Below are 10,319 nucleotides of genomic sequence, written 5' to 3'. Positions count from 1 at the left end.
GAGCATTCTAGATGATTGCATTTTCTTATACAATAGCAAAGACAACCTTTCTAAATGTCCTTGAAGTTCCAATTCAAAGCTAAACCTTTTTTTCCTACCACAAGCCTTACTGGACATCAATACCCAAAAAAAAAATACTGAAGATGGTCTTGAATTTGGAAATACCTGTGGAAACCTTCTGTTGCTTACACAAAGAACATTTTCATGTCTGTGTTCCATTAAAAGTAAAATGTGTTTACCACGGATACACGCCACTTTAGGTCAAACTGATCTATGGTATTTAAACAAAAATAATTATGTTTAAAGTTTGGCTAATATAACATGAATACTTCCTGGTTTTGTGAGCTGATGAGTATAGCACAAGAAAGCCGTGTTTGTGGCTGGAAGGATAAACTGTCTCCGAACTGCTCCTGAACGGGTATGCAATTCATATTTGTGATTAATAGGAATATGATTTATGGACCGTCACTGTTATTTCGGTTAATAAAGTGCAGCATGCAGTCTACAGCTTTTATTATGGAAACCCCGCATCTGTTTGAAGGCACATGCTTTCACTTTGCTTTGCAAGCCTCATTTTCCTAAATGGTGCCTTTCTGGTGGCGGTTACTTTAAAAGCTTCCCTCTGCCAGTATTCTCATCACAATGAAAACTCAAATGTGGTGAAGGTCGTAGTGATTTTTAAATGTGCTATTCTCTGGAAATCATTGGCTTATTTCAAAGGTCTAATTGCCTTTAGGTAAATATCTCTCACTTTGATGTCTGGCACAAAAGCAGAAGGAACAAATGAGATAAAAAAGCCAAATCACCACAGAGAGAGGGAGCAGCTGGCCTGCATGGATGGGCTAGATTAGAAATGTTACGAGATCTTTAGATGTGGTAACAGTGTGGTTTTTGAATCCTCTCTCCTCTGCAGCAGCAGTGTTTGTCCTTTCTGTCCAATTTAAAGGTTTGAAAACCATAGAGGCTGCCCAGATTCCAGTTTGGAGGAAAAGCCAAGCAGAGCCAGGACCTTCTCATTATTTAAACCCCCTATCCAGTCTGTGACCCATAAATTCAAATAATTTCAAGCACGTTTCTATAATTCATCAATGGTTTATGAGACATAGGAAGAACAGCAGTTTTGCCTCTGATTCAACCACACACATTTATCCTGATTGTCTTTTGTAGACAGGAAACTGACTTTAATAAGGACTGGTATTGATAGGAAGACTATTTGTAAGACCATACTTTGAGCATAATGTCGCAACAAGTGATTTTATGTTTAAATACATAACAATTCCAAAATGGTAAATTCTGGGAAAATCTTCAAAGAAGTATCATGTTGTTAACTCTATTAATTTATATTTATATATTTAAGTCTATTCGGGATTCTATTAATTCCCAGCTTTTCTTTACATTGAAATGTTGTCATTGTAGAATGTAAGTCTTGAATGGTCATCATACCTTATTAGAGCTTACAAATTGAGCAGAGTTTGTCTGAAAGACGGTTACTACAGCATGCAATCAACACTTTGCCCTCCAGCTTTTTTTGAAGAGAGGATCAAATATTTAATTGCAAAGTGGCTGTTCGAGCAACTTAAAATTACATTGAGACACAATCAAAACAGGATCTGTAAAAGGTATAACAAGAGATACAGCTTTCACTCAAACTAATTAAAAAAGTTTGATATATCCAATAAGTATCTTCAAAAAACAATTGTTTTCCTTCTTACTGCCCTCACCAAGTGGTCAGAGTCAGACCATTAGCAGAAACTGCGTCTTTACATTTATTATATGAAATAACCAAAATTCAACTTATATCCTTTGGAAGGATGTTTTCTGAGGTACAGTGGTGTTTGTCTCCATCTGTGGGAGAACAGAGTTACATGCAGGATGAACCTTCATGGTGTGGATAGAGATAAACTCACATAGCCAAAGCAAGAGAGAGTTAGTGTTGCTTAGCACAAACCAGACCTGCACTTGAAAAAGTTAGTTCTGATTTACATACTGCTATGTCAATATAAATGAACGTGCAAATAAGAAGATTGCTATTATTTTTGCATCAAACGCTTTTATTTTTGCAAGGCGGAACTGTTCCCTTCAGATTCGTGGGGAGGGATTTGCTGGTCGGACTCGGTTGTTGCTTACATTTTTCGGAACAGGAACTACACTGGTGAGTGTTTTCTTTATTAAATGATGTTCTCTGCAACTACTGTATAACCTTATTAATAGATACGTAGCGTTGTTTACAAAAAGGTTCGTGTTGTCGTGTAAGAGTGTGCGAAAATAGAAGATGTGCTGTCAAAGCATTGTGGTTTAAAGGCCTGGACAGCTAACGTTAGCCGTGCTAGGCGGCTAATGACAGCAGCACATCAACTTCCTCAACGCTGGCAGGCAGCCCTTTATGTCTTCTTCTCTTCTTTGTTCCTGTTTGTTTGTTTCGCACTGTAGTCTTGACCCACTTGCCTTTGCTCAACCTCCAGGGGCGTTGTTTACTAAAGGCTTGAAAATGCAATGCAAGCTACTGTAAACAACAAGTAAGTTTGAGTCCAAGCTAATGCTAAGCTAAGCAACCTTATTACGTCATTTCAGACCTAACCGAAAGTAACTGTAATCAATAAACCTGTCCATACAACAGCTACTGTTGTGGTTCAATAGTGTATACCACAATGACATTAATAGGATACAATGGAACACAATGATAAGGTGTATGCAGATATATCCGTTACTTTAGCTAAATAAAAGTAGCATCTCTTTTTCAAATGTAACCTAGCCAACAGGGCATCATAAACACTGATGGAACAATAAACATAAACAATACAAACAACTGCCACACCCCAGCAATGAGTACCACAATGTCCAGTAAATATTCAAAACAGGTTCAGCTTTCTAAAACGGTGTCAGAGGGAAATTCAGGAGCAATTACATTGTGCAAGGGTCACATTTTATCTCTGCTCTAAAATGGAGTATAGTCCAAAAAAAACCAATTTGATTTCATGTATTTTCTTAATGATAAACCAGAGGCATGCCAATTCATGAACCGCAGCATTGTTAGGTTATGGTTACATCCGTTTCTCAACACTTCCTTTTTAAGAATATAAAAGTTGTGTTAATAAACTTCTCTTGCAGCAGACTATAATGTTTCCTTTATTCTATCCCTGATCCAGTAACAGAGAAAGGGTTAAAAATGAGTGAGTATTACATCTCAGAGACCACATTAGCAGTGGTCCTTTATAACATAATACCCAGCGGCCCTATTAAGCAGTGGTTCATAGAAGTATGGTAACTCCACCCTAATTGGATAATGGATTCAATATAGATGTAATAATGTCTAACAGTCTCTATCCCTCCCCCAGCAGGCGGAGGGATGAGTCTCTCCCCTGTGATTGGCACAGACGTGCCAGAAACAGCTAATGGGGATGTGGCCCCCATCTCTTCAGAAAACGGCCCTCACGATCCGACCTCAGTGAAATGCGGGGGCAGCAGAGTGCCCTGTCTTGGAGAGGGATCAGAGGACACTGACAACCACGTAGAAATGGAGAACAAAGTTTACGATGGCGAAGGCTGCTTGGACTCAGAGACATTGAATAATGGTAGAACATCTAGTTTATCGTTACGCTCTTCTGACGAGCCGGACGCCTCCCTCCCTGCTGCCACGTGCACAGGAGACTCAGAGGACTCAGAATCTGGCTCCAAAGACACAGATATTCATGAGGCCTCTAACACTGTAGGGCCTCCTGGTGCAGCTCTGCTGTGGGACCCTGCACAGCGAGCACACTTCAAAGAGTTACCTCCCAGAAAAGGCCCTGCCAAGTCGGACAGACAGCCGAGGGAGACGGACACCGACAGCCGAGACGAAGAGGAAGATGGAGAGAAGGAGAAACAGGATGAAGAGGAAGATGAGAAGAATGAAAAAAAGTGGATTCATCAGCGAGCAGGAGGGAGAACAAGGGTCGAGGTGATTATATTGTCCTTTAGCAGATTACATGTACCAGCAGGAGCAGATGGATTTAAGAGATAATACCGGTCATGAGATGTAATGAACTCATCCTGAACAAAGGTCAATGTAAGTAAATGCTTTAGAGCCTTTAGGAATGAACTGTTGGCTTTAAAGAAGAGTGGATCATAACTCTAACGCTTGAGGATGATAGAGAAGAGATGTGAAGCTTTAAAGCTGGTTTCATAGTGATCTGTCAGCATCATTGAATAAGCAGAAATGTAACCGTTCCTCTTTACTTCCTCTCCTGCTTTTCAGTCTTCACGACACTACTCCTCCTCCGCCCCTGGTCCCAGCACCTCGTCCTCTTCCTCCACCCCGCCTCCTCTTCTTCCCTCAGACGAACTCCCCTGCCCCCCCCACGTCATGGCCCAGGTCTGGGTACGCAATGTCCGGGGGATGCAGGATAGCAAGAGCCTGGATGAAATCAGCCAATCGTGTGGAGGTAGATTTGATGTTGTGTGTGTTGCAGTGTGGCTCATCCCGTTAGTGTATGTAAGTGAACATAAACATTTGGAAATCAGTCATTTCTGGAACATTTTTACAATTGTATCCATCCGTTGTTTGCGTTTTCTCCTCAGGTGGTTTGGGGGCCCGGGGAGGGGGCAGAGGGGGCCAGTCAGAGGGCCGACGGGCCACCATCTCCTCGGCTCTGGAGCTAGAGGGGACGGTCCACCAGGAGGGGGATCTGACTCACTTCATCTGCAAGAACCTGGAGCAGAAAATCAAGATGAGCTCCAAGCCCAGTCTGGACTGCAGCGACTGTGAGTATGAAGCTGAGGCAGAACCTTAAACGTGAATTATAATAATCCTTATATGGAAAGGATTTAGAACTCCTGTAAGTGTGAAGAGAAGTGTAATAATGTGAGTGTATTTCATGTACTGTTTACATGTACATTTGTGCTAAGAACGCGTGTTCGTGCTGTATATGTACTGATTGACATAGATGATATGCGTGTTGCCTCTTTGTACGTTGCTTTCATTACTGTGTTTTTCAGGAGGGTCTAACAGATGAACTGTTCAAATTGAGGTTTCAGAAATGTTTTTCACAGGTTAATAGCATTTGGAGAGGCAGTGGGGCTGAAACAGCAGTCAGATACACAGACACTTTTTCCCTGCAGAGGATTACACGCTGAGTCAGCCACTCTTCATCATTTATTTATAACTTTGGTCATGTCTTACCCAAAACCAGTAACGGAGAATCAATGCGCTATCTTACCGAATGAATCGCTGTGTCTGTCGAAGCGATGCTGACATTCATCATCTGAATGACTTTAAGGAGGCAAGTGTGATACTGATGTATGACTGAGATATATGGAGTCCATGAAGAAGTCCACTGTGAACTCACCATAGCTTTGTTTGAAGATCAGTGCAGAAACTTTATAACAGTCAAAAGCTTGTTGGTTGGACCGTAACCTTGAATGATTACATGACATTTGGTTTTGTGGTAACAGTGCAAACACAATTGAATGGAAGTTGCAAAAAAAGCATCAAAATGTTTGCGACTTGTTCAATCGGATAGATTATCTGGTGCCATATTTATACTGAAAAAGTCTTAGTGTCTCTCTTTTGTTCTACAGGTTTTAGTTTCGCGACCCATTCAGCAAAGGCTGGGTTGAGAGACACTGTTTAAGTAGACTACATCATTATATTATTTTAAAGTGGCTCTTTGACCTCTAGTGTCATACAATTTGAAGGACATAAAAAGGGATTTTTTTTTAAGGAGAAACCTTTGCTTGAACAAGGAAATCTCAGGTTATTGAATGAAATGAGTGTTATCATTTCTTAGAGTCCTCTCTCTGTGACATTTTTAGTTGAATAATTAAATTGTGATGAACTCTGTTTGCCCTTGCTCTCTCCTTCTTCCCACTTGTTCCTGGTGGATTAAATTAGCCTCAAGTCTGTTTTTTAACGAGCAGCAGAGGCCCAGAGGAACTGAAACAGAGATGGTTTTCGAAAAGGTCACACATTCACTGCAACGTCAGAGATTAAATCACGTCTATAAAATCAGCAGGTTGTCTGTGAGTCCAGCAGGTCCATTATCAGCCATCTGTCCTGTCACATTTTCCAGGAGAAAGATGCTGAACCGCTGCCCTTCACTCAGAGGAAAAATTGGAGGGTCAGATGAACTGGCCACTCAATTTAAACAGAGCGACACAGTCAATACGCCCTCTGTGGCAGCTCATTCCCTCTACCTGCTGATTCAATTAGGAGGCATGACTCAGACTGTGTTTGGACTGGAGACATTTATAATGGAGATTGAAACCTGCGTCTTCCTCCTTTGGGACACTTCTATTGTGTGTATTCCACAATGCAACAAGGCACATCTGTTCTTTTAATTCAGTGCCATGATTTGTTTTATTCTGTTTTGGCAGAGCAGCTGTTTCAGTAAATAGGAATAATTAATCAGATTCTTTTGACTTTGTGTGTGTGTTTTTATTTGATCTATTTTCCTAGTTTTCTTGTCATTTCTAAAGCGTTCCTATCATGCTCTTTTGGGTTTTTCTTTCCTGTAGTGTGTTATAAAGGTTTTTGTGCATGTGAATGGTCTGCAAAGACCCACAACTCCCTCCACTCCTGAATAGCTTCCATTGTAGTCCTTTGTTAACTTCCGTGACATAGTGACATCACAATGAAGCCCTCACATTTCTATTGGCTAGTTCTCCAATACATTGTATGTGATAGGCTAAGGGACGGGACATCTATTAGTGGTTGACCGATCACAACAGAGCCAGCCAGCTAACCAATCAGAGCAGACTGGGCTTTGTAATTCACTGTAGAGGCACAAAATCAAAATATGAAACCTTAAATTGAGCATAATAGGCCCCCTCATTTTGTAACTTCTTCTTACCAGCGGACTGTTCCGGTCCCATTTACCGAAGCCGGGGGTCGTCACGGAGACCAGCAGACATCCCCCCCATTGATCCTGCTGTCTTATTGGATCTTGAGAGACACACCCAGGAAGTGTCGCACAGCGTGGAGATGATGATGCGGAGCCTCAATGGCACCATCCAGAATGTGAGTTGGTATAAAATGCATTAGGCTTCTTTTCATTGTCATCGCTCACTATTGGATTTGTGTAACAAATGTAACTCTGTACATCTGTGTGTTCATCCAGATGACGGCTCTGAGTGTGGGCTACATCCAGACCTACAGGGACTCAGTGGACAGCCTGGGGGAGTCTGTGGATATGAGCATAAAGGTGACACTGTGTGTATGTGTGTGTTTTCTCCATTGACAAAAAAGGCTCTAACAGAACGAAATAATACACTTTCACTACAAAAGGGGTTAAAACATTATCTTACTTCTTTATAAGAATAATGTTGTTAATAATTTACTTTAATTCTAGAAGCAATGTGTTGCATTTTAGCCGTATACTCAAAGCAAAAGAAAGGCAGAACTGAGCACACTTATTCATCACATTTTCATTCATTGAATAATATCCTCATATGGTGCTGTCTATAAGGCATCATCTTTTTTATCGCTTGCTTTGTGTGTTCCTTCCAACAGGGCATGTACACACTGATGGCTCGCTGCGAGGAGTTGGACCGCTCCATGCAGCCCATACACACCCTGGCTGCACAGATCCGGGACATCAAACGCACCCTGGACGCCCTGGAGGTGATCTGCAAGTAACCCCGCCCGTCCGGTACGAATACACACTCCACCTGCAAAGATCTGACGCCAAGCACATCCTGAGCGAGGCCATCTGCAAGTAAACACACCTTCCTGCAGGTAGCACACACACACTGCAGCGGGATTAAGTGCACCTCTGGATTCTTGGAACCATTGCCACCAGGAATTCTGGATGATTGGCCATCATAGCCCCTCCGCTTGTTCATAATTTGAAGTTGTTTGTCTCGTGAGATTGACTAAATAGCGCTTGATTTATTCTCGGGCCGAGCTTAATCCTCTTCTTTTTTTTAAAGAGCACCCACACTTCCCCTAATGAAGTTTTCGCAAAACTAAATCTGACAATTTTACTTGCTTTTGGGACACTTGGTCAAGTTCCTTAACACATACCTGTGGAGAAAACACACAAATACAAACAGATACGTTGAGTATGTGTGGCTGAGTGCTGCCTTTCTCCACTTTACAGCCTGAGGAGTATTTTGTGTCATTATCCGTCCAGCCCGCTTCGTTCAGATTGCACTAGTCGTTCCTCCCCACATGGGGGCGATGTTTCTCTCTCTGTCACTCTCTTCTCATATGGAGAGGCCAGTATGAACTGCTCAGAAGACACTTGACTTTTGCACAGGAACAGAAAGTCTATTTTTTAATCTTATGCAACAAAGATCAGATTCTTTCACTGCGGGCTAAATGAGGGGAGGGAAGCATTATGTCTGTCTGTCTGTCTTTTTAAATGTTTATTTATTCGCTTCTCTCAGTGTGCATGCTTTTTCAACTACACTGCTACTCTGTGTCACTATGAACAGACCAGTACAGCCAGATTTGTTCACAGGTTGCCACTGAACAGCCCACCTGTAGCATTTGGAGTTCTAACTCAAATGCTGCTTGAAGGTATTTACTAGTCGAAGGTCATGAAAGTGTTTTCTACTTAAATTCTCTCAGATTATTTATCAATTAAAAACCGGTAACCTTTAATTCAAATGTCTGCCTTCCTAATTTAAAGCTATCACCAGCCATGTGTCATTTGGCCTTGAAACTTTCCTCCTCTGCGCCAATGCAAGCTGTTTTCGAGCACATAACTGGAAAAATATCTCATGTAGCCGACAACAGTGGCTTTAAATGTTTGAAAAGCTCTTGGTACTCATTTGACTTTTAAATGTCATCAAAAGTAAAACAACTATTTGTGCAATGCTGATAAATTCAGCCAACTGAAACCATTGAAAATCGAATTGAATTTCCAGACATGGAGGTAGCTAACAAACCGCTCAGTGTCATTAATTGGGTTGTGTTGTTTTAGCTTTCAATTAGTCAATGGAAAGAAATGATATTTTGTATTAGAAGAACTCGGTGTCAAACACATTTTGAATCTATTAAATGTGGCCAATATTCAACCAAATAATATTCCGTTTTAGGTTGTGGCTGTAACTGTACTTCTGTTAAATGGTGGATTCCTTCATTTGGAACATTGTTTATTTATATCTCATCCCCTAGGTTTGTGTTCGAACCTAGGGGGGAAAATCCTGTAAATGAAATGTAATCAGTGAGGCTTCTGACTGTACTGAACAGTCACAAAGAAGCGAGCATTACATGTCTGTGCAGCATGTCCTAGCATTTGTTTTCTTCAACACTGAGGAGATTGTTTGAACAAAAGAGGATCTGGGAAACGGCGCTGGAGTCGGGACAGAGCCTCCGCATGGGAACTAACGTGGACTCTTATCACGTTCTATGAAGTGAGTATTTATTAATTTACTTAACCGACCAAAAACCATTTGGAGCATTATACTTAATTTAATGAAAATACTGCAGTACGTCTGTCATTGCACTGGTAGTAGATAATTGTACGCGTTGTACGTATTACTGATGGATTTGGGGATTTTACATCTACAAAACATTTATCAGAGCAATACTGCAAAGCAGAGTAGTTACACTTTTTAACCTTGGCTCTGTACCTGTTAATGTGTTTTCATCTCTGTGGGGAAAGATAATGTGATTGGCTTCACAAATTAAATTCTGTGTGAAATCTGCTCTTTGTCTGCTTGTCACTTCAGTTGACCTTTTTGGCAAAAGTTTGTGAAAATTGTCGGGGATATTATTAAAAGTGAAGATGAGCATCTCTTAAAAGCCTACAATAAAAAAATATATTGATCCTGATTCCCTTGATTTAACTGTAATTTCCTCCACGTAGTGAAAATGTAAATGCTCTCTTGCAGATGAAGGTAAATGTCCAGAGAGTGGACCTTTGGTTGATTTTCCACGTGAGAAAGGATCCTTGAGCTCTGGCAGGAAATGTCCTTGTTCATATCCAGTGGCGAGCCGTGACTTTTATACCTAAGCCCTCTGACCCCCACCCCTTCCCTCGAAAAAAGAGTTATTACGTATAACAGCGTATACTTCAGCGGAATATCAAAACAACGGCCCGGGGTGCAAAAATGAAAGCGACCCTCTACCACACAAAACAACACCTGTAAATAACCCAATTGGTGTTCTTTGAAATTGAAAAGGATATTGCATTGTTTGTTACTTTCGTTGCAGTTGTATGTCTTAAGTGTAATTTGGCATGCTTTTATTTTGAAGGCGAGTTTACGCTGTTGACAGGAAGTTGTTGTTGCTATGGAATCAAGAAAAGCTTCACAGTGGGCAGAACTTGTCATAAAGTCCGCGATAATAAAACCCACCCATTTAGAGGGAAGATATGCTGTATAATTTACAGCAG

At 41.1% G+C, this 10,319-nt stretch overlaps 1 protein-coding gene across 2 annotated transcripts; it reads left to right on the top strand.

Moving 5' to 3' along the window:
• The first annotated feature begins 2,101 nt into the window (after positions 1-2,101).
• borcs6 (BLOC-1 related complex subunit 6) lies at positions 2,102-9,757 on the top strand. 2 transcript variants are annotated; one of them, XM_034209462.1, is made up of 7 exons: positions 2,102-2,152; positions 3,336-3,937; positions 4,235-4,421; positions 4,579-4,740; positions 6,831-6,994; positions 7,095-7,178; positions 7,487-9,757. In XM_034209462.1, the coding sequence occupies exons 2-7, from the start codon at positions 3,347-3,349 to the stop codon at positions 7,610-7,612; spliced, it is 1,314 nt and encodes a 437-aa protein (XP_034065353.1). In that variant the 5' UTR covers positions 2,102-2,152; positions 3,336-3,346; the 3' UTR covers positions 7,613-9,757. The 2 variants fall into 2 exon arrangements, with proteins under 2 accessions (XP_034065353.1, XP_034065352.1); XM_034209461.1 differs by having other exon boundaries at positions 4,558-4,740.
• The last annotated feature ends 562 nt before the right edge of the window (positions 9,758-10,319 follow it).

This window comes from Gymnodraco acuticeps, unplaced genomic scaffold (genome assembly GCF_902827175.1).
Source record: "Gymnodraco acuticeps unplaced genomic scaffold, fGymAcu1.1, whole genome shotgun sequence".
Classification (NCBI taxonomy): domain Eukaryota; kingdom Metazoa; phylum Chordata; class Actinopteri; order Perciformes; family Bathydraconidae; genus Gymnodraco; species Gymnodraco acuticeps.
The sequence above is the reverse complement of the archived record's forward strand: the minus strand, read 5'-3'. Positions and strand labels throughout refer to the sequence as shown.

What these genes read in the sequence shown, in the direction of transcription:
- borcs6 (XM_034209461.1), top strand. Translation starts at nt 3,347, where the DNA reads ATGAGTCTCTCCCCTGTGATTGGCACAGACGTGCCAGAAACAGCTAAT. An exon ending in GAGGGAGAACAAGGGTCGAG is followed by an intron (nt 3,938 to 4,234) that starts GTGATTATATTG and finishes CCTGCTTTTCAG; the next exon opens with TCTTCACGACACTACTCCTC. An exon ending in TCAATGGCACCATCCAGAAT is followed by an intron (nt 6,995 to 7,094) that starts GTGAGTTGGTAT and finishes GTGTTCATCCAG; the next exon opens with ATGACGGCTCTGAGTGTGGG.